Source organism: Macaca fascicularis, chromosome 3 (genome assembly GCF_037993035.2).
Source record: "Macaca fascicularis isolate 582-1 chromosome 3, T2T-MFA8v1.1".
Lineage (NCBI taxonomy): Eukaryota > Metazoa > Chordata > Mammalia > Primates > Cercopithecidae > Macaca > Macaca fascicularis.
In genome coordinates, this window is record NC_088377.1 from 46,392,702 (window position 1) to 46,416,109 (window position 23,408).

Below are 23,408 nucleotides of genomic sequence, written 5' to 3' on the forward strand. Positions count from 1 at the left end.
GCACAACGTCGAAAGCAGCCAATGGGAGCCCCGGAGGCGGAGCGCCTGTGGGAGCCGTGGAGGGAACTTTCCCAGTCCCAAGGCGCAACCGGGGTTGCATCCATGGAGCCAGCTGAGAGCTCGAGGTGAGCCGGGCTCGCGGTCTCCCCTCTCGCGCGCCCTCTTTGACACCCACGGCGTTCCAGCCTCCCTGGAAATGCGGGAAACATGGCCGAGGCGCGTGGCGAAGCCGCCGCGTGGAGGCCCCGGAGCAGCGACCTCAGCGCCCGAGCGATGCGGTGCCCCTTGGGTGCGCCTTGAGGCCGAGGCAAGCTCCTTCGGGGTCCTGGGCTGCGGGCAAAGGATTCGGCCCTGTAAGGAGTTGGGTTCGGCCCGTCCCAGACAGGCTTTGCCCACATCCCATCACAGGGCCGTGGACTTGAAGCCGGAGCGTGAAATCCGCATAGACTGAATGCATTTTCTTTCTACCTGTTCTCTCTCCACTTTTATTTTTATTTTTGTATTATTTAATTTTTAATTTTTTTTTTGTAGAGACGGGGATTTCGCTATGTTACCCAGGGCTGGTCTCGAACTCCTCAGCTCAAGCAATCCGCCCGCCTCGGCACCCCAAAGTGCTGGAATTACAGGAGTGATGCACTGTGCCTGGCCTTTTTAAAAAATTGAGGTTATTTTGGGGACGGTAGAGCGTCCAGACACATCCTAATTTGCATAGCCGCGCAGTTTTAAAAAATGCAATGCATTTCTACCTTTTAGAGTATGTGATTTCTGCCTATTAGGGTATGTGATTTCTGGCTGGTAAGCTACACCGAATCTTGGCTAGCACAGTTGCATTCCGTGTCAGATTTGTAAACGCAAATTTGCTTTCTGTATTTAAATATATTAGATATATTTAGTTAACTACATTTAAATGTATTGAGACATTTAAATAAATCTGGGGTCTCTATCTAAATGCGCTCTCTCCTCAAAATAAGTATCTGAAGTGGGCCGGGCGCGGTGGCTCACCCCTGTAATCCCAGCACTTTGGGAGGCCAAGGCGGGTGGATCATGAGGTCAGGAGTTCATGACCAGCCTTGCCAACATGGTGAAATACGGTTTCTACTAAAAATACAAAAATTAACCGGGCGTGGTGGCGGGAGCCTGTAATCCTAGCTACTTGGGAGGTTGAGGCAGGAGAATCTCTGGAACCCAGGAGGCGGAGGTTGCAGTGAGCTGAGATTGCACCACTGCAGTACCGCCTGGGCGACACAGCAAGACTCCGTCTCAAAAAAAAGAAAAAGTGGACCTGTAGCCTATAGTGTGTTGCCAAATAAACTTATTTTTAGAGATACTTTCCATTTTCTGTGGGGTCATCTGCAGTTTCACATGGTAGACAGACTTGGGTGAGATTCTTAGCAGGGTAGAATGAAGAGTAAAGAGGTTTGTTTATTTCACAAGGGTTTATTGAAGGCCTACCATGTGTTAAATGCTGTAGGAAATACCCAGTGATTTCTCTTTCATGGAGGTTTCCTGCCTTCTCTTAACAAGTTATCAAACTGTTTACTGGAAATTGCTAAGTTAGTGAACACACAGGATACATTCTTTGGATGAGCAGACATTGGTTGGGCAGAGGAGGAAGAGGAGAGCAGTTTAGACAGAGACCTGCTTATACACTGTAGTGTCTAAAAGAGCTTGTGATGTTCAGGAAGTAATTGTTCAGTGTGGTACAATGTAGGGCACGGCCGGTTGCGGTGGCTCACGCCTGTAATCCTAGCACTTTGGGAGGCTGAGGCAAGCGGATCACCTGAGGTCAGGAGTTCAAGACCAGCCTGGCCAACATGGTGAAACCCGGTTTCTACTAAAAACACAAAAATTAGCCGGGTGTGATGGTGGGCGCCTGTAATCCCAGCTACTTGGGAGGCTGAGACAGGAGAATTGCTTGAACCTGGGAGACGGAGGTTGCAGTGAGCTAAGATCATGCCATTGCACCCCAGCCTGGGTGACAGAGTGAGACTCTGTGTCAAATAATAATAATAATAATAATAATAATAATAATAATGATGTAGGGGACTTGATGAAGGGAAAGGATTAGAGAGATTCTGAAAAGAAGGTAGTTTTGGGCGCAGTGAGGACTAGATTTTAAATTTCGTATAGTAGGAAGTGGGGCACTTGTAAATTTTTTTTTTTTTTTTTTTGAGACGGAGTCTCGCTCTGTCGCCCAGGCTGGAGTGCAGTGGCCGGATCTTGGCTCACTGCAAGTTCCGCCTCCCGGGTTTACGCCATTCTCCTGCCTCAGCCTCCTGTGTAGCTGGGAGTACAGGCGCCCGCCACCTCGCCTGGCTAGTTTTTTGTGTTTTTTAGTAGAGACGGGGTTTCACTGTGTTAGCCAGGATGGTCTTGATCTCCTGACCTCGTGATCCACCCGTCTCGGCCTCCCAAAGTGCTGGGATTACAGGCTTGAGCCACCGCGCCCGGCCCACTTGTAAATTTTTAAGCAGAAAAATTATTTGACCAGATCTGTGATTTCAAAAATAGCTCTGGTGATAGAGTGGAGGATGGATTGGAGCAGGGAATGAGGGGAGATGAAACCGTTATAAAACTCTTAAAGCTCGTACAGCAAGAACTTTGAGGGTCTTTGCTGAGACAGCAGCTGGCAGCTTCAATTTGGAGTAGGGTATCAAAGGCAACTGTGTATAAGGAATCGTTATATAACTGGTACCCAATTTCCGAGATGATTTTGACTTAAACATTGTGTATTTCCCAGCATACTGTTGGTTTTTCTAATTATGTGGGAAATTATGTTGCTTTCACTTTGTTTGTTTTTTTTTGCTCTGTCGCCCAGGCTGGAGTGCAATGCCGCAATCTCGGCTCACTGCAACTTCCGCCTCCCAGGTTTAAGCGATTCTCCTGCCTCAGCCTCCTGAGTAGCTGGGATTACAGGTGCCCACCACCATGCCTGCCTAATTTTTTGTATTTTTAGTAGAGACGGGATTTCACCATGTTGGCCAGGCTGGTCTCGAACTCCTGACCTCAAGTGACCCACCCACCCCTGCCTCCCAAAGTGCTGGGATTACAGGCATGAGCCACGGCAGCCAGTCATGGTTTCACTTTTCAAGAAAGAAGACACCATTGTTGCCAAAGATTTTGGTAATTTGAGAGATACAATGTATGTTTTCTCCATGTGGATCCTAGTATAATTAGATAGTAAGGATGTGTTGAATTTGAAGTATCTATCCAGAAGTATTTTGGGTACATGTTTAAGGATTGTAAAACAGTGTTTCTATTTCTGGATATAATAAATGTATTTGCTAATATAATAAATGATTAGATTAGACCCATAAACTATTTACAGTGTTGAGTCATTTCCCACAGTGAAAATCAGGATGAAAATATATAGCTGAATATTTGCTTTGTTTCTTGTAACTGATTTCTTTAGTACAGAACCTGCCAAGGCCATCAAACCTATTGATCGGAAGTCAGTCCATCAGATTTGCTCTGGGCAGGTGGTACTGAGTCTAAGCACTGCAGTGAAGGAGTTAGTAGAAAACAGTCTGGATGCTGGTGCCACTAATATTGGTAAGTTTGGGAGAGTTTTAAGCCACAAGAAATGATCAGTGAATGTTGTAGTCAAGAAACATTTGTTATTGAAACACGACTGTCAAGTGTTGATGTAGTAATAAAGTATTATTTTTAAGTTAAAATTAGTACCTATTATGTGCCTAGTACTTAGCTAGGTAGTAGTAACAGCTTTTATTGTGTTCTTATGGTGTGCCAGGCAGGTTTTATGCTAAGAATTACACAGAAATATTTAATATGCAAAATAGCTGGGCGTGGTGTCCCATGCCTGTAATCCTAGCCCTTTGAGAGGCTGAGATGGCGGAATTGCTTGAGGCCAAGAGTTCAAGACCAACCTGGCCAACATGGTGAGACCTTATCTCTATTAAAAAATAAAGTAGGCCGGGCGTGGTGGCTCACGCCTGTAATCCCAGCGCTTTGGGAAGCCAAGACGAGTGGATACCTGAGGTCAGAAGTTCAAGACCAGCCTGTCCGAAGTGGTGAAACTGTCTCTACTAAAAATACAAAAATTAGCTGGACCTGGTGGCAGAAGCCTGTAATCCCAGCTACTTGGGAGACTGAGGCACAAGAATTGCTTGAACCCGGGAGGCGGAGGTTGCAGTGAGCTGAGATCGTGCCACTGCACACCAGCCTGAGGACAGAGCAAGGCTCCGTCTCAAAAACATAAAATAAAATAGGCCTGGAGTAGTGGCTCACATCTGTAATCCCAGCACTTTGGGAGGCTGAGGGGGGCTGATCATTTGAGGTCAGGAGTTCGAGACCAGTGTAACCAACATGGTGAAACCCTGTCTCTACTAAAAATACAAAAATTAGCCAGATGTGGTGGTGCATGGCTGTAATCTCAGCTCCTCAGGAGGCTGAGGGAGGAGAATTGCTTGAACCTGAGAGGTGGAGGTTGCAGTGAGCCAAGATCATGCCACCGTACTCCAGCCTGGGTGATGAGCAAAACTCCATCTCAAAAAAAAAAAAAAAAAAAAAGACAAGGAAAAAGAAAATAATAAAATAAAAAAACATAAAAAGTTAATCTGCAGAATAACTTTATGAGATAGAACTTATTATCTCCATTTTACAGATGAGGAAATTAAGGGACAGCAAATTTCCTTCTTTTGAGATTATAAAGCTAATAAAATAGGATCCAGGAAGTCTGATTCCAGAACCCATTCTCTCTTTTTTTTTTTGGAGGTGGAGTTTTGCTCTTGTTGCCCAGGCTGTAGTGCAATGGCACGATCTCGGCTCACTGCAACCTCCGCCTCCTGGGTTCAAGCGATTCTCCTGCCTCAGCTTCCCGAGTAGCTGGGATTACAGGCATGCACCACCAAGCCTGGCTAATTTTGTATTTTTAGTAGAGACAGAATTTCTCCATGTTGGTCAGGCTGGTCTCCAACTCCTGACCTCAGGTGATCTGCTCGCTTTGGCCTCCCAAAGTGCTGGGATTATAGGCATGATCCACTGTGCCCAGCCCCTGTTCTCTTTACTGGGTATGTTAAAATTATTTCTTTCAAAAGAAAAGGCTGGTCAAAGTGCAACGGTTTTACAACTAATTGATCACAACCAGTTACAGATTTTTTTTTTGTTCCTTTTCCACTCCAACTGCTTCACTTGACTAGCCTAGGGGAAAAAAAAAAAAAAGAGGAAAGAAAGAAAAAGCTAAACTATTTAGTCTAGGCTAGTAAATAACCAGAAAGGACTTTATAAAAATGAAATATACAAAACGACACTAGTACATGTAACTAAAGGTATTGTTATGACTCTTAAATTTGCATATGTTATAAATAATGTCAATGTAAAAACTTATAGCATGGGTCCATTTTTAATAAATATGTAAATATTTTAAACTTTCTAGATCTAAAGCTTAAGGACTATGGAGTGGATCTCATTGAAGTTTCAGACAATGGATGTGGGGTAGAAGAAGAAAACTTCGAAGGCTTAAGTAAGTTGACTTTTTCTGATCCTATTATAAAATAATTGGGCCACATGTCCCAGCATTGTGAGTAACACTGTCTTGGGAAACGCAAAAGCAGTTTTTTAAAGCCAGTTACTAGATACCATGTATATTTGTTGTTACAGCACTTGAGATATCTTAATCCTTACTTTACACTGTCTTTCAGCTCTGAAACATCACACATCTAAGATTCAGGAGTTTGCTGACCTAACTCAGGTTGAAACTTTTGGCTTTCGGGGGGAAGCTCTGAGCTCACTTTGTGCACTGAGGTGATACAATATTTTTATCCATTCACTTGACCCCTTAGAAAAACCTCTCTGAAAATTAATTGGAATCATTATTCTTTACAATTTTCTATCTCAACATCTCAACTTCTAGCTTGTGAATTCTGTTTTGTCTCGCTGCCAATCTAAGTCATAGTACTTCTGAAATGTGAGCAATAAATAAATGAAATGAAGCAAATAGTATTGTTTAAAAAAATGGTTACCCTTATTAAAACAGTAACTTCTCAATTTTAACATAACATATAGATAATAAATGATAGTTACCATTGGTTTTCATTATCAGTTTTTAGGGAAACATTTAACCAAAGCACTATTTAATTATAGCACAGATACTAAATTTTCATAATTATATACAAATATATATATATGTATGTGTATATATGTGTGTGTGTATATATATATATATTTTTTTTTAGAAAGAGTTTTGCTCTGTCACCCAGGCTGGAGTGCAGTGGCACAGTCTCGGCTCACTGCAATCTCTGCCTTCCAGGATCAAGTGATTCTCGTGCCTGAGCCTCCTGAGGAGCTGGTACTATAGGCATGCACCACCACTCCTGGCTAATTTTTGTATTTTTAGTAGAGATGGGGTTTTGCCATGTTGCCCAGGCTGGTCTCGAACTCCTGGCCTCAAGTGATCTGCCCGCCTCGGCCTCCCAAAGTGCTGGAATAACAGGCATGAGCCACTGCATTCTGCCCTACATATACATTTTAATTATAATGTATTTTAGATTATTTTAAAAAAATTTGTTCGAAGAGTAATAAAACAAATCTCTATTTGTGAATAAATGAATCTTGAGATCATTGACGGTTTTGCAGTTCAAGCTGAAAAACAAAATCAAAGCTCTTATCAAAACAAAGCATGTTTAGTGCTCTCTGTCTCACTGTCTTTTAGATGCCAAACCTTAGATTTTATGATGACTCCTCAACCGTTTAGATCTTGATGATCTCAAAGGGATCATCAGCTTTTTTTAGGAAAGTTTTGAGGGAAAAGCAAGCGAAGGAAAGAGTAGTCAGTGCCCAACATCATGGGCCTCTCACTGAACACACCATGCCTGGTATTCTCTCACAGCGACGTCACCATTTCCACCTGCCACGCATCGGCGAAGGTTGGGACTCGACTGGTGTTTGATCACAATGGAAAAATCATCCAGAAAGCCCCCTACCCCCGCCCCAGAGGGACCACAGTCAGCGTCCAGCAGTTATTTTCTACACTACCTGTGCGCCATAAGGAATTTCAAAGGAATATTAAGAAGGTACAGCAAATTAATCCTGGTTTTCAAGAGTATTGGTTAATGCACGTGAGCAAAAGATTTACTAAAGATGTTTATTCTGCTGTTGATTCTCTTCCCGTAATTTACTGAGACATGATTTATTTGCATTTCTCATTAAAGACTTAACATTAAAGACTTTAGGATGATGTACTTTTTTCTTTTCATCACATAGTGTTTATTAGGCCTGGGCAACATAGTGAGACCCTGTCTCTATGAAAAATTAAAAAAAAAAAATTGACTGGGCATGGTGGCATGCACCTGTAGTATCTAGCTACTTGGGAGGCTGAAGTGGGAGGATTACTTGAGCCCAGGAACTCGAGGCTGCAGTGAGCTATGACTGCACCCCTGCACTTCAGACTGGGAGACAGAGTAAGACCTTGTCTGGAAAAATACATATACGTATATATTTATTTTTTATTTTTATCTTTTTTTGAGATGGAGTATCACGTTGGTGCCCTGGCTGGAGTACCGTGGCCAATCTCGGTTCATTACAACCTCGACCTCCCGAGTTCAAGCAATTCTCCTGCCTCAGCCTTCTGAGTAGCTGGGATTACAGGCGTGTGCCACCACGCCTGGCTAATTTTTGTATTTTTAGTAGAGACGGAGTTTCACCGTGTTGGCCAGACTGGTCTGGAATTCCTGACCTCAGGTAATCCACCCACCTCGGCTTCTCAAAGTGCTGGGATTACAGGCGTGAGCCACCAGGCCTGGCCTTATGTACTTACATTTTAATAAGAATATTTCTTGGCCAGGCGCCGTGGCTCATGCCTGTAATCCCAGCACTTTGGGAGGCTGAGGCGGGCAGATCACGAGGTCAAGAGATCGAAACCATCCTGGCCAAAGTGGTGAAACCCTGTCTCTACTAAAAATACAAAAATTAGCCGGGCCTGGTGGCGTGCGTCTGTAGTCCTAGCTCCTGGGAAAGCTGAGGCAGGAGAACCACTTGAATCTGGGAGGTAGAGGTTGCAATGAGCTGAGATCACGCCATTGCACTCCAGCCTGAGCACAGAGCCAGAGTCCGTCTCAAAAAAAAAAAAAAAAAAGAATATTTCTCTTGGTTTTCTGAGAAACGAGTTATTGGAACCCTTATGAATTTGAATGCAAATGAAAACAGCTAAATGTTATATAATTGTTGTGTTTAAAAAGTGGATTATAAAACTGTCTGTATTACATGATTACAGTTTTATAAAAACAAAACAACAGGCCTAGATGTGTATAGTATAAAGGCTGGAAGAGTCAGCACTTTCATGTTCTCAGCGGTTATCCTTGGATGTGAGATCCCATGCAGTTTTTGCTGTCTTCTTTGTGCCTGTTTTGTATGTGTATTTTTAATAATCTAAAAAGCTATTTAAACATATGCAGCTAAAAACTTTTTTTTACCTGTAAAGCATTTGGTGCTAATTTTAACTTTTTTTTTTTTTTTTAGATGGAGTCTTCTCACTCTGTCACCCAGGCTGGATTGCAGTGGTGTGATCTCGGCTCACTGCAACCTCCGCTTCCTGGGTTCAAGTGATTCTCCTGCCTCAGCCTCCCGAGTAGCTGGGATTATAGGTGTGTGCCACCACGCCCAGCTAATTTTTGTGTTTTTAGTAGAGATGGGGTTTCACCATGTTGGCCAGGCTGGTCTTGCACCCCTGACCTCAAGTGATCTGCCTGCCTCAGCCTCCCAAAATGTTGGGATTATAGGCCACTGCACTCAGCTGCTAATTTTAACTTTATTACATTTTTTCAAAATTGAAATTTTTTAAAATAGAGAAAACTTACTCTTTTTTTGTATTTTATGGTAAAAAAGTTAGTGCCTTAGCAAAATACAGGAATGTAGAACTTACGTTTGTTAAAGATAACCATTACTTACAGTTTGTATATCTTTTCAGACTCCTTTTAATTTCATGTGTTTGTAACTGTTGGAATAATTTTCAAGATACATTCATAAGTTAATATAATGAAAGCAAGTAATACAGAATGTACAGCATGCAAGTAATACAGAATTGTATGTGGTTGAAAGTTTTTTTTGCTTTTTTTTTTTTTTAAATTGAGACAGGGTCTTGCTCTCTCACCCAGGCTAGAATGTAGTGGCACAATCTCAGCTTACTGCAGCCTTGATCTCCCAGGCTTAATGGATCCTCCCACTTTAGCCTCCCAAGTAGCTGGGACTCCAGGCCCGTGCTACCATGCCCAGCTAATTTTTGTATTTTTTGTAGAGATGGGTCCATCTGTGTTGCCCAGGCAGGTCTCAAACTCATGGGCTGAAGCGATCCTCCCGCCTCAGCCTCCCAAAGTGCTGGGATTACAGCTGTGAACCATCATGCCTGGCCGTATAACTGACTCTTTTTTTTTTTTTTTTTTTTTTTTTTTTTTGAGATGGAGTCTCGCTCTGTCGCCCAGGCTGGAATGCAGTGGCCGGATCTCAGCTCACTGCAAGCTCCGCCTCCCGGGTTTATGGCATTCTCCTGCCTCAGCCTCCCGAGTAACTGGGACTACAGGCGCCCGCCACCTTGCCTGGCTAGTTTTTTGTATTTTTTAGTAGAGACGGGGTTTCACCGGGTTAGCCAGGATGGTCTCGATCTCCTGACCTCGTGATCCGCCCATCTCGGCCTCCCAAAGTGCTGGGATTACAGGCTTGAGCCACCGCGCCCGGCCATAACTGACTCTTTACTTAGCATATTGTGATTGTCTTCTTTAGTCGGTGTGCACTGCCTTATGCTTTGTCATTCTGCTGCAGTATGGCTATACCATAATTAATTAACTAACTCCTTGATGATGCTTGCTTAGGTCATTTCTGTTTTTTCATAGAGATTGTTTCAGTGAACATTTTTGTGTATCTCTTTGCATATCAAAATGCTTGTGCCAGTCTTTCTATTATACAAAGATACATTTTAAAAGGAGAGATTATAAAATCAAACACAATGTACGTTTCAGTTTTTAAATTTTCATTTTTAGAGATAGGACCTCTCTCTGTCAGCCAGGCTGGAGTGCAGTGGTGCAATCATGGCTCACGGCAGCCTCGAACTCCTGGGCTCAAGTGATCCTCCCACCTCAGCCTCCTGAGTAACTGTGACTACAGGCGCATGCCACGATGCCCGGCTAATTTTTTTTTTTTAATTTTTTGTAGAGACAGGGTCTTGCTGTGTTGCCCAGGCTGGTCCTGAACTCCTGGTCTCAAGTGATCCTCCTGCCCTCAGCCTCCTGAGCAGCCGGGATTGCAGGCTGTACTTTTACCAGGACACATGGCACATTGGGAAGTGAGAGGACTGTGACCAGGAGCCAAAAGCTCTGCGTTTCTTCTGTAGAATATAGGAAGATACCTCTTTACAGCTCATTCTGTCAACAGTGCTTCCCTTGATTTGTGCGATGATGTGAGAACCTTGCATTGGATGTTATAACTTGAGCTGTGTAATTCCTATAATATTAAAGTAACGTAGAATATTGTGTTTGTGTTTTTTAAACAGGAATATGCCAAAATGGTCCAGGTCTTACAGGCCTACTGTATCATTTCAGCAGGCATCCGTGTAAGTTGCACCAATCAGCTTGGACAAGGAAAACGACAGCCTGTGGTGTGCACAGGTGGAAGCCCCAGCATAAAGGAAAATATCGGCTCTGTGTTTGGACAGAAGCAGGTAGTGTTGGCTGGTTACTTCAACGCCTCTTATTGCTCTAGATATTATGGCAGGTTTCCATTGTCTCTTCCAGTAGAATGGAGAATAAAATCTAAGAATTTATTTTTTTTTTTTGAGACAGAGTCTCGCCCTGTCACCCAGGCTGGAGTGCAGTGGTGCTCTCTGGGCTCACTGCAACCTCCGCCTCCCAGGGTCAAGCAATTCTCCTGCCTCAGCCTCCCGAGTAGCTGGGATTACAGGCGCGTGACACCACGCCCAGCTAATTTTTTGTATCTTTAGTAGAGACGGGGTTTCACCATGTTGGCCAGGCTGGTCTTGAACTCCTGACCTCATGATCCACCCGCCTCGGCCTCCCAAAGTATTGGGATTACAGGTGTGAGCCACTGCGCCCGTCGATTTTTTTTTTTTTTTTTTTTTTTTTGAGATGGAGTCTTGCTCTATCACGCAGGTTGGAATGCAGTGGCGTGATCTCGGCTCACTGCAACCTCTGCCTCCTGGGTTCAAGCAATTCTCCTGCCTCAGCCTCCTGAGTAGCTGGGAGTACAGGCACGTGCCATCAGGCCCAGCTAATTTTTTGTATTTTTAGTAGAGACGTGGTTTCATCTTGTTGGCCAGACTGGTCTCGAACTCCTGACCTCCAGTGATCAGCTTGCCTCAGCCTCCCAAAGTGCTAGGATTACAGACGTGAGCCACTGCGCCCATACTAAGAATCGATCTTTAAAGCGCCTACCAGCGCAGTGGCTCACGTCTGTAATCCCAGCACTTTGGGAGGCCAGGGTGGGCAGATGATGAGGTCAGGAGTTTGAGACCAGCCTGGCCAATATGGTGAAACCCTGTCTCTACTAAAAATACAAAAATTATCTGGGCATGGTGGCGGGCGCCTGTAGTCCCAGCTACTCGGGAGGCTGAGGCAGGAGAATTGCTGGAACCCAGAAGATGGAGGTTGCAGTGAGCTGAGATTGCACCACTGCACTGCAGCCTGAGCCACAAAGCGAGACACCGTCTTAAAAAAAAAAAAAGTACCTATCACAAAATTAATGTTTAAGAGCTGAATGTGTTCCATTTTATTCTTCCAGAGACACTCATATACTGCATCCTTTCACTGTCTCTCTGAAAAAAATGTAAGTTATTGTGGGCAGTGTGTGGGTTATGAATAAGTAGCCACTTGTTTCGTCTTTCTTGTATCATAAAATCAAAAGTGTTGTCCCGATGGCTCACACATGTAATCCCAGCACCTCAGGAGAAGAAATGGTTGGGATTATGTGTTTGAACCGCCCGGCCAACAATTCTGAGGTGGGAGAATCGCTTGAGCCCAGGAATTTAAGACCAGCCTGGATAACACGGCAAGATCCCATCTCTACAAAAAAATAAAAAAATTAGCCAGGTGTGGTGATGTGCACATGTAGTCCCAGCTGCTGACTCGGGAGGCTAGGCAGGAGAATGGCTTGAACCCACGAGTTTGACGCTGCAGTGAGGTAGGACTGAACCATTGCACTCCAGCCTGAGCAATAGAGGGAGACCCTGTCTCAAAAACCAAAACAAAAAAAAAGATTCTTTTAATGTTTTTGTGCTTGTAGTGCGGATAGCTTGACTAAGAAAGAAAACAGATAAGTCCACTCTGTCTTTATTAGGAAGTAACTGTAGTAACTGTGAATTTTTTTTTTTTTTTAGGTGCAAAGCCTCATTCCTTTTGTTCAGGTGCCCCCTAGTGACTCCGTGTGTGAAGAGTATGGTCTGAGCTGTTCGGATGCTCTGCATAATCTTTTTTAGTAAGTATTGCTGGCAAGAGAACTACAAGTGAACATTTTATCCTGAGAGGTTTTTTTTTTTTTTTTTTTAAGATAGTGATTTTAGGGCTAATAGTTTCATGGATTTTTTTTTTCTTTTTTTTTAGAGACAGAGTCTCACTCTGTTGCCCAGGCTGGAGTGTGATGGCGCTGTCTCGGCTCACTGCAACCTCTGCCTCCTGAGTTCAAGCAATTCTCCCGCCTCAGCCTCCTGAGTAGCTGGGACTACAGCGTGCACCACCACGCCTGGCTAATTTTGTATTTTCAGTAGAGACGAGGTTTCACCATGTTGACCAGGCTGGTCTCAAACTCCTGACCTCAGATGATCCACCCACCTTGGCATCCCAAAGTGCTGGGATTACAGGCATGAGCCACCACGCCTGGCTAGGGATAATAGTCTTTTATGTCCTTTATAAAACTGTGAGCAGTGCTATTGCTAAGAAGGATGATTTATACAAGGGACTCAGTTACTTAATTCAAACCATGTTCCCAGTAACTGGTACATTTCAGGTGGTTTTCTGTTGAGTTAGTCTTCTTTAAGGCTCTGGTTAGTTAGACTAACTTTTAAATTATTGTATCATTTTAAATGATTTTAACTTTTTTTGTATCTGATGAAGGCAGTTCAGTGTCATTAGTTTTAGTGTAAGAAAATAGACACTTCCTGGCCAGGCGCGGTGGCTCACGCCTGTAATCCCAGCACTTTGGGAGGCTGAAGTGGGCGGATCATAAGGTCAGGAGATCGAGACCTTCCTGGCTAACATGGTGAAACCCCGTCTCTACTAAAAATACAAAAAATTAGCTGAGTGTCGTGGCGGGCGCCTGTAGTCCCAGCTACTCGGGAGGCTGAGGCAGGAGAATGGCATGAACCCGGGAGGCAGAGCTTGCTGTGAGCCAAGATCTTGCCACTGCACTCCAGCCTGAGCGACAGAGGGAGACTCAGTCTCCAAAAAAAAAAAAAAAAGAAGAAAATAGACACTTCCATAAATGGGATTGGTCCTGTAAAGATCTCTCTCTCTCCCTCTGTCTCTCTCTCTCTCTATATATAATATATATAAAATATATATAATATATACTATATGTTATATATATTATATATTGTGTATAATATATAGTATACAACATACTATATATTGTATATAATATATATTATATATTGTATATTGTATATTATATATATATGTTGGGATTTTTTTTTTTTTGAGATGGAGTCTCGCTCTGTTGCCTAGGCTGGAGGTTAGTGCCGTGATCTTGGCTCACTGCAACCTCTGCCTCCCGGGTTCAAGCGATACTCCTGCCTCAGCCTCCTGAGAAGCTGGGGCTACCAGGCCTGGCTGATTTTTTGTATTTTCAGTGGAGACGGGGTTTTACCTTGTTGCTCAGGCTGGTCTTGAACTCCTGACCTCAGGTGATCCGCCCCCCCTTGGCCTCTCAAGGCTCTGGGATTTCAGGCATGAGCCACCGCACCAAGCCTAAGATCTGTATTTCTTTTTGTTTGTTTTTTTGCGTTTAGATCTATATTTCTTATTCCTCGTCCACTTGCTTTTGGCCTATGCCTGAGATTGTAAACACGGAGCTTCGTGTCTTCGTGTGAAGGTGGTGTTCTTCCGGAAACGCCGGTGTCCCCGGGGTGGGTCTCATGTGAAGCAAGCGCTTTACTAAGATGTGAGATACAAGCTTCCTAACCGGGAGATTGTGAAAGGGGAGGGAATGTGGGCAGAATCCTGAGCACAAGTGGTTAGACTTCATTGACAAACCAGGGGCGGCAGTACGGAGGTTCTGAGAATGCATGTGAAGCGAGACCCACTCCTCTTACGGAGGATTTATCAGGAAGGATAAGGAGAGCTGCAACACATCAGTGTTGGACCCACTGCATCGCCTGTGGTGCATTGCTTGACTGTAGGAGCTTCAGAGCATTCCAGAAGGTCTGGTTCTTTGATGACTCATCAAGATTTGGAGCACAGATACCCATGCACTGCAATAGTGATACTTATCAGCATGTCACCTGGGGTTTTGTTTTCATTTCACTTTAAGAATGTGCCATGTTGGCCGGGCGTGGTGGCTCATGCCTGTAATCCCAGCACTTTGGGAGGCCGAGGCGGGCGGATAACAAGGTCACAAGTTCAAAACCAGCCTGACCAACATGGTGAAACACCATCTCTACTAAATATACAAAAAAAGTCAGCCAGGCGTGGTGGTGCATGCCTGTAATCGCAGCTACTGGGGAGGCTGAGGCAGGAGAATCGCTTGAACCTGGGAGATGGAGGTTGCAGTGAGCCGAGATCGTGCCATTGCACTCCAGCCTGGGCAATAAGAGTGAAACTCCATCTCAAAAAAAAAAAAAAAAAAAAAAAGAATTTGCCATGTGATCGTATTTCTAATCCTTTTCACTCTGGGATCCTGTCCTCACCATATTAATGTTGAATAGCATCTCAGGTTTCATTTCACAATGCGCGCATGGAGTTGGAAGGAGTTCAACAGACAGACAGTTTTTCTTTATCAACCGGCGGCCTTGTGACCCAGCAAAGGTATTTACAATTTTTTTGTATTAGTTTATTCTTTATGCCTTTGACTTTTAATGGATAACTTTTTTTCTGATAATAGGCAGTTTACATGGAACTCGGGACTTTGAGAAACATGGCTTTAACATTAACTAATTTTGGGCATTTACAGAATTCTACTGCAGATGGCCCCCAACTTAAGATATTTCAACTAAAAAAAAAAAAAAAGATGTTTCAACTGAAGATTTTTCTGGCCGGGAACAGTGGCTCATGCCTGTAATCCCAGCACTTTGGAAGGCCAAGGCGGGTGGATTGCTTGAGGCCAGGAGTTCGAGACCAGCCTGGCCAACATGACAAAACCCCGTCTCTACTAAAATACAAAAGACAGCCAGGCCTGGTGCCGCATGCCTGTAATCTTAGCTACATGGGAGGCTGAGGCAGGAGGATCGCTTGAACATGGGAGATGGAGGTTGCAGTGAGCCGAGATTGTGCCACTGCACTGCAGCCTGGGTGACAGAGTGAGACTGTGTCTCAAAAAAAAATTCTTTTTCTTTTTTTTTTGAGGTGGAGTCTCACTCTGTCACTCTGGTGCGATCTTGGCTCACTGCAAGCTCCGCCTCCCGGGTTCACGCCATTCTCCTGCCTCAGTCTCCTGAGTAGCTGGGACCACAGGCGCCCACCACCTCGCCTGGCTAATTTTTCGTATTTTTAGTAGAGACGGGGTTTCACCATGTTAGCCAAGAAGGTCTCGATTTCCTGACCTTGTGATCCGCCCGCCTCGGCCTCCAAAAGTGCTGGGATTACAGGCATGAGCCACCGCGCCTAGCCAAAAAAAAAAATATTTTTCTACTACTTTACCTTGTTGCAGAAGTTATTTTTGCAGTAGATACCATCCTTCAAGTACCTATGGAACCATTGTTTTTCGGTATAGTATTCAATAAATTACAGAAGATACTCAACATTTTATTATAAAATAGGTATTGTGTTATTTTGCCTATAGACTAATGTAAGTATTCTGAGGCAAGGCTGAGATAGGACATTCAGTAGGTTAGGTTATCACAAAGGCATTTTTGACATACAATATTTTCAACTTATGGGTTTATCAGGACATAACCCTATCATAAGTCAAGGAGCGTATCTATCTGTGTACAGTTTTTTTGTTGTTGTTTTTTGGGTTTTTTTTGAGGCAGAGTCTCGCCCTGTCGCCCAGGCTGGAGTGCAGTGGCGCAATCTTGGCTCACTGCAACCTCCACCTCCTGGGTTCAAGCGATTCTGCTGCCTCAGACTCCCAAGTAGCTGGGATTACAGGCCTGCGCCACCACGCCTGGCTAATTTTTTGTATCTTTAGTAGAGACAGAATTTCACCATGTGGCCGGGATGGTCTTGAACTCCTGACCTCGTGATCCGCCCGCCTTGGTCCCCCAAAGTGCTGGGATTACAGGCATGAGCCACCGCGCCTGGCCTCTGTGTATAGTTGTTTAAATTGCATATACGTGAGTGTGTTTGTATGTGTACATATACATTATATATGTTGTGTGTACATATACATAAATATATAAACACATATTAATCACCAGTATATTTATTATTGTAAAAACTAAAACTATTTGAAGAAACTAAACATTTTATAACATTCTGTGTCACCTTTCAGTATAAACTGATTACATGGTTTCTATATTTTCTACAGATTTCTATATTTTCTCTTCCTTCTTTCTATTTTCCTAGGAAAATAAGGGTTCAGATTGCTTCTGCCTCAAATTTAAACAGATCATCTTGATATGATTACAGCACAACATTGTACCTCAGTAATATTTTTTGTTTCTCTTTTTCTCTTTTTATTTTTTTTGAGATGGAGTCTCGCTCTGTCACCCAGGCCGGAGTGCAGTGACGTGATCTCGGCTCACTGCACCCTCCACCTCCCAGGTTCAAACAATTCTCCTGCCTCAGCCTCCCGAGTAGCTGGGATTACAGGTGCATGCTGCCATGCCCGGCTAATTTTTTGTATTTGAGTAAAGACGGGGTTTCGCTGTGTTGCCTGGACTGGTCGAGAACTCCTGAGCTCAGGCAGTCCACCTGCCTTGGCCTCCCAAAGTGCTGGGATTACAGGCGTGAGCCACCACTCCCGGTCCCTGTATTTCAGTGATGCTTTAGAGTTCGCTTGTAATCTGCCAGATGTGGTTGATCTTCTAAATTTTTTAACCTATAGTGTGATGGATTCATAATTATTAATTGTAACTATTAATAATGTGATATTTTGGTTTATTTCTAATGACATTTTAATGCCATAAATACGTTTCTATGTACGTTGAATGTGTTTTATGAATATTTCAGCTGTGCCCGCATTTCACTAGAATTTCTCGTAGAGCAACTTTAGGTTGGAAAAATTCAGTTTTAGGGATCTATGATTAGTGAAATATCACTTCATGAGTTGTGAGGAAATTTTTGGTGATGGATATATTCATTATCTTGATTGTGGGGATAGTTTCACAGGTGTTTGTGTATATGTCAAAATTTGTGAAATTGCACACTTTAAATATGTATAGTTTATTCCATGTTAGTCATATCTCAGTAAAGCTATTAAAAAATGTATTCTTGGCCGGGCGCGGTGGCTCAAGCCTGTAATCCCAGCACTTTGGGAGGCCGAGACGGGTGGATCACGAGGTCAGGAGATCGAGACCATCCTGGCGAACACCGTGAAACCCCGTCTCTACTAAAAAAATACAAAAAACTAGCCGGGCAAGGTGGCGGGCGCCTGTAGTCCCAGCTACTCGGGAGGCTGAGGCAGGAGAATGGCGTAAACCTGGGAGGCGGAGCTTGCAGTGAGCTGAGATCCGGCCACTGCACTCCAGCCCGGGCTACAGAGCGAGACTCCGCCTCAAAAAAAAAAAAAAAAAAAATCTATTCTTAGGCCAGGTGTAGTGGCTCACGCCTATAATCCTAGCACTTTGGGAGGCCGAGGCAGGCAGATCAACTGAGGTCAGGAGTTCGAGACCAGCCTGGCCAACGTGGTGAAACCCCGTCTCTACTAAAAACACAAAAATTATCTGGTTGTGGTGGCGTGTGCCTGTAATCCCAGCTACTCTGGAGGCTGAGGCAGGATAATCACTTGAGCCCTGGAGGTGAAGGTTGCAGTGAGCCAAGATCGCACCATTACACTCCAGTCTGGGTAACAAGAGTGAGACCCCATCTCAAAAAAAAAAAAAAAAAGAAAAAAGAAATCCTGCCTGTAGTCCAAGCTACATGGCAGGCTGAGGCAGGAAGACAACTTGAGCCTGGGAGGTTGAGGCTGCAGTGAGCCATGATTGCTCCACTGCACTCCAGCCTGTGACAAGGCGAGACCTTGTCTCATTAAAACAAAAAAAATTCCCTTCTAAGAACATGCTGGTTGGTTAGAATAGTGTGTTGTTAGAATGTGGGGGGGCCGGGAACATTTGTCATATATTCTTTTCTCCTCGTATTTTGTGCAGGTCTCCAGACTTGTGAACGAGGTCTACCACATGTATAATCGACATCAGTATCCATTTGTTGTTCTTAACATTTCTGTTGATTCAGGTAAGTTCCATTGGCATTTCAGTAGAACTAGTGACTAATGCCTCAAAGAATACAATGAAATTATATAGCTCTGTTCTGACCGGAATGAGATAACAATTTATAGTCATGTAAGTTTTTGGTTTTCTTTTTTTTTCTTTTTTGAGACGGGCTCTTGATCTGTCGCCCAGGCTGGAGTGCAGTGGCACAGTCTCGGCTCACTGCAAGCTCTGCCTCCCGGGTTCAAGCGATTCTCCTGCATCAGCCCCCCAAGTAGCTGGGACTACAGGTGTGTGCCACCACACCTGGTTAATTTTTTGTATTTTTAGTAGAGATGGGGTTTCATCGTGTTAGCCAGGATGGTCTCGATCTCCTGACCTTGTGATCTGCCTGTCTGGCTTCCCAAAGTGCTGGGATTATAGGCATGAGCCACCATTCCTGACCCCGTAATTTTGTTTTTCTTAAACAGAGTTCCCGCTTTCTACTTGAGACTATGTTAATTGTATTATTAGGAAGATGTAATTTTTTTTAATGCCAACCAAGGGAGAAAGTAGACTAAATGTTCTTCCTAATTTCACAAATAATTCATTTCATATAGATTTTTTTTCTGATTGTTAAAATTTTGGTTTATTGTCATTGAGTATTTTTTCTAGATACTTAGAAATACATATGTACATACCTTAAAAAATATCTTCTCTCCTCTTTCTCTTTCTTTCTCTCTCCCCTACTCCCATATTCTTTGGAATGAGAAAATAACTTTGTATACTGTGCTTTATCCTTAGATTTGAATGTTTTCTCTTCCATATTATTAAAACTTAATCAGAAATGTGATTTTAATAAGTGAATTATATTCCAATGCATGGTTATAGTTTGGTATTTTAATTTTTAAATTTTTCAAAATTTAAGTTGTTTTTAGTTTTTGGAAATTACAAATACTTTCCTTATAATTAAATCATTATCTGCATCTTTATTATTGTATTTTTTTTGAGACAGAGTCTTGCTGTGTCTCCCAGGCTGGAGTGCAGCGGTATAATCTCAGCTCACTGCAACCTCCACTTCCTGAGTTCAAGTGATTCTCCCACCTGCGCCTCCTGAGTAGCAGGGATTACAGGCGCCCGCCACCACGCCTGACTCATTTTTTTGTATTTTTAGTAGAGACGGGGTTTTGCCATGTTGGCCGGGCTGATCTTGAACTCCTTACCTTAACTTATCTATTCGCCTCAGCCTCCCAAAGTACTGGGATTACAGGGCATGAGCCACTGCACTTAGCCTACACCTTTAATTATTCTTAAGATAAGTTGCTAGGAGTAGAATTACTGGGTCCGTGAATATGATCATTTTAAGGCTTTTTCTATATTGCATTCTAGATGTACCAATTTACACATCTACCTATAATGTATTAGGTATTATAATGGTTAAGCTAAATTCAGTAGGGGATTAAAATACCTTATTTTAATTTGCATATTTAAAATTATTTTTATGTGTTTATTTGCTTTTCCTTTAACAATTCAGCTTTTCAAGCCCTTCTATATTGTGTCTATTCAAAAATTGTCTTTTGCTCATTTATTTGAGAGATGGAGTTTTGCTCTTGTCGCCAAGTCTGGGGTGCAATGGCACAATGTCGGCCCACTGCAACCTCTGCCTCCCGGGTTCAAGCGATTCTCCTGCTTCAGCTTCCCAAGTAGCTGGGACTACAGGCATGCGCCACAACGCCCAGCTAATTTTTGTATTTTTAGTAGAGATGGGATTTCACCATCTTGACCAGGATGGTCTCAAACTCCTGACCTCGTGATCCACCCGCCTCGGCCTCCCAAAGTTCTGGGATTGCAGGCATGAGCCACTGTGGCCAGCATGAGAAATTATTTCATAATTTATGAATATTAACCTGGACACTGTATTTTTTTCATAGTACTTGTGATAAATACAAGTGAATGAAATAATAGATGGGGAAATTTCTATTGTTAAAAGTGAATTTGGGCCGGGCGCGGTGGCTCAAGCCTGTAATCCCAGCACTTTGGGAGGCCGAGACGGGCGGATCACGAGGTCGGGAGATCGAGACCATCCTGGCTAACATGGTGAAACCCCGTCTCTACTAAAAAATAAAAAAAACTAGCCGGGCGAGGTGGCAGGCGCCTGTAGTCCCAGCTACTGGGGAGGCTGAGGCAGGAGAATGGCGTAAAAACCCGGGAGGCGGAGCTTGCAGTGAGCTGAGATCCGGCCACTGCACTCCAGCCTGGGCGGCAGAGCGAGACTCCGTCTCAAAAAAAAAAAAAAAAAAAAAAGTGAATTTGGCTGGGCACAGTGGCTGATGCCTGTAATCCCAGAACCTTGGGAGGCCAAAGTGGGTGGATCACTTGAGGTCAGGAGTTCGAGATCAGCCTGGCCAAAATGGTGAAACCCCGTCTCTACTAAAAATACAAAAATTAACCGGTGTGGTGGCACTCGCCTGTAATCCCAGCTACTTCAGAGGCTGAGGCCGGGAGAATCACTTGAACCCAGGAGGCAGAGGTTGCAGTGAGCTGAGATTGCGCCACTGCACTCCAGCCTAGGCGACAGAGTGAGATCCTGTCTGAAAATAATAATTAATAAATAAAAGTGAATTTAAACATAATAAGTGTGTTTTCTTTTTTTCTTTAGAATGTGTTGATATCAATGTTACTCCAGATAAAAGGCAAATTTTACTACAAGAGGAAAAGCTTTTGTTGGCAGTTTTAAAGACCTCTTTGATAGGAATGTTTGATAGTGATGTCAACAAGCTGAATGTCAGTCAGCAGCCACTGCTGGATATTGAAGGTAAGAAAAATACTTTGTACAAACAGCTTCTAAAGCTTTCAGCTAATGTGTTTCCTTATTTTTTCCAAGGTAAGCTTTTTTTTTTGACATGAAACAAAGTCTCTTATACTATCATTTTTAATTTTTTTTTGAGACAGGGACTTGCTGTGTCACCCAGGCTGTACTGCAGTGGCGCCATCGTAGCTCACTGCAGCTTCAAACTCCTGGGCTGAAGCCATCTTCCTGCCTCAGCCTCCCAAGTAGCTGCCTCCAAGTACCTCTAGTTTTTTGTAAATTGTAAATGGATGATGTAATATAAGATATATGATTGGAAGAAGTCTACAGTGACTGCATTTTTAACTCCCTTGTCATGCTTGTTTTTTTGAGATGGAGTTTCGCTCTTGTTGCTCAGGCTGGAGTGCAATGACGTGATCTCAGCTCACTGCAACCTTGAAGCCTCCTGGGTTCAAGAGATTCTCCTACCTCAGCCTCCCGAGTAGCTGTGATTATAGGCGCCTGCCACCACACCTGGCTAATGTTTGTATTTTCATTAGAGATGGGGTTTCTCCATGTTGCCCAGGCTGGTCTCGAGCTCTTGAGCTCAAGCGATCCTCTAGCCTTGGCCTCTGAAAATGCTGGGATTTCCTGACTTCTAACAGAATTTAGGCCGGGCGTGGTGGCTCACGCCTGTAATCCCAGTACTTTGGGAAGCCGAGGCGCGCAGATCACGAGGTCAGGAGATCGAGACCATCCTGGCTAACATGATGAAACCCTGTCTCTACTAAAAATACAAAAAATTAGCCCGGCGTGGTGGCGGGTGCCTGCAGTCCCAGCTATTTGGGAGGCTGAGGCAGGAGAATGGCGTGAACTCGGGAGGCAGAGCTTGCAGTGAGCTGAGATCCTGCCAACGCACTCCAGCCTGGGCGACAGAGCGAGACTCTGTCTCAAAACAAACAAACAAAAAAACTGTAACAGTATAATCTGTTTTTAATTTGAGGTTATTCAGTCTGTCCTTCTCTGTGATTTGTTGCTTTCTCTCATTATTTCGTTTGTGAGATTCACCCAAGTCATGTGGCAAAATTCATTTATTCATTCGCTGTACAGTGTTCCATTATAGTCAGATACCGTAATTTGTGAATATTGGAATTGTTTCCAGTTTGGAGCTATAATGAAGAATGCTGTCATGAACATCCTTATCCATGTCTTTTGACGAACATGCATAGGTAGTTCTTCTTTTTTTTTTGCGAGGGAGTCTCACTCTGTCATCCAGGCTGGAGTGCAGTGGAGTGATCTTGGCTCACTGCAACCCCCGCCTTCCAGGTTCAAGTGATTCTCCTGCCTCATTCTCATCCTCCGTAGTAGCTGGGATTATAAGTTTGTTCCACTGTGCCCTGCTAATTTTTTTTTGTATTTTTAGTAGAGACGAGGTTTCATCATGTTGGCCAGGCTGGTCTTGAACTCCTGACCTCAAAGGGCGAGGATTACAGGCGTGAGCCACTGTGCCCAGCCAATAGGCACTTCTGATAGGAGTACTATGCTGGGTTGCAGGTGTGCATCCATTCAGATTTAGGAGGTATTCCCAGAGAGCTTTTCAAAGCAGCTGTACCAGGTTCATTCCTACCAGAGGTATTCAGTCATTCCACTCCATCCTGATCTTTGTGAGAATTTGTTGTTTTTAAATTTTGCCCATTCTGGTGAGTATATGGCCACATCGTATTGTGTTGGTTTTTTTTCAGACAGAGTCTCGCTCTGTCACCCAGGCTGGAGAGCAGTGGTGACATCTTGCTCATTGCAACCTCTGCCTCCCGGGCTAAAGGGATTCTCGTGCCTCAGCTTCCCAGGTAGCTGGGATTACAGATGTGCCCCACCTCACCCGGCTAATTTTTGTATTTTTAGTAGAAACAGGGTTTCGCCATGTTGTCCAGACTGGTCTTGAACTCCTAGCCTCATGTGATCCACCTACCTTGGCCTCCCAAAGTGCTGGGATAACAGGCGTGAGCCACCACACCTGGCCCATATTATAGTTTTATTTTGAACATTGAACCGTGTTCATCTGTGTAATTAGCATGTGGATCTCCTCTTTTGTGAAGTATCTGTTCACATAAGCACGTCCTCTCACCATTTTGGGATAGTCCCTGACCCTCTTCTCCGTTCACG

General features: G+C 43.8%; 1 protein-coding gene across 9 annotated transcripts in view; it reads left to right on the top strand.

Annotated features, from left to right (window-relative positions):
* Positions 1-38: 38 nt before the first annotated feature.
* PMS2 (PMS1 homolog 2, mismatch repair system component) overlaps positions 39-23,408 on the top strand; it is a 40,337-nt gene continuing 16,967 nt past the window's right edge. The window contains exons 1-11 of one of the 9 annotated variants that reach the window (XM_065541666.2): positions 74-125; positions 2,819-3,142; positions 3,413-3,552; positions 5,396-5,482; positions 5,661-5,763; positions 6,848-7,031; positions 10,499-10,666; positions 12,338-12,435; positions 14,879-14,978; positions 18,419-18,503; positions 21,117-21,272. In XM_065541666.2, the coding sequence (XP_065397738.1) occupies positions 3,075-3,142; positions 3,413-3,552; positions 5,396-5,482; positions 5,661-5,763; positions 6,848-7,031; positions 10,499-10,666; positions 12,338-12,435; positions 14,879-14,978; positions 18,419-18,503; positions 21,117-21,272 (1,189 nt within the window). In that variant the 5' untranslated portion in view covers positions 74-125; positions 2,819-3,074. Of the gene's footprint in view, positions 126-2,818; positions 3,143-3,412; positions 3,553-5,395; positions 5,483-5,660; positions 5,764-6,847; positions 7,032-8,475; positions 8,601-10,498; positions 10,667-12,337; positions 12,436-14,878; positions 14,979-18,418; positions 18,504-21,116; positions 21,273-23,408 lie in introns of all 9 variants that reach the window. The other 8 variants (XM_074034422.1, XM_074034423.1, XR_012432208.1 and 5 more) reach the window with 8 other exon arrangements.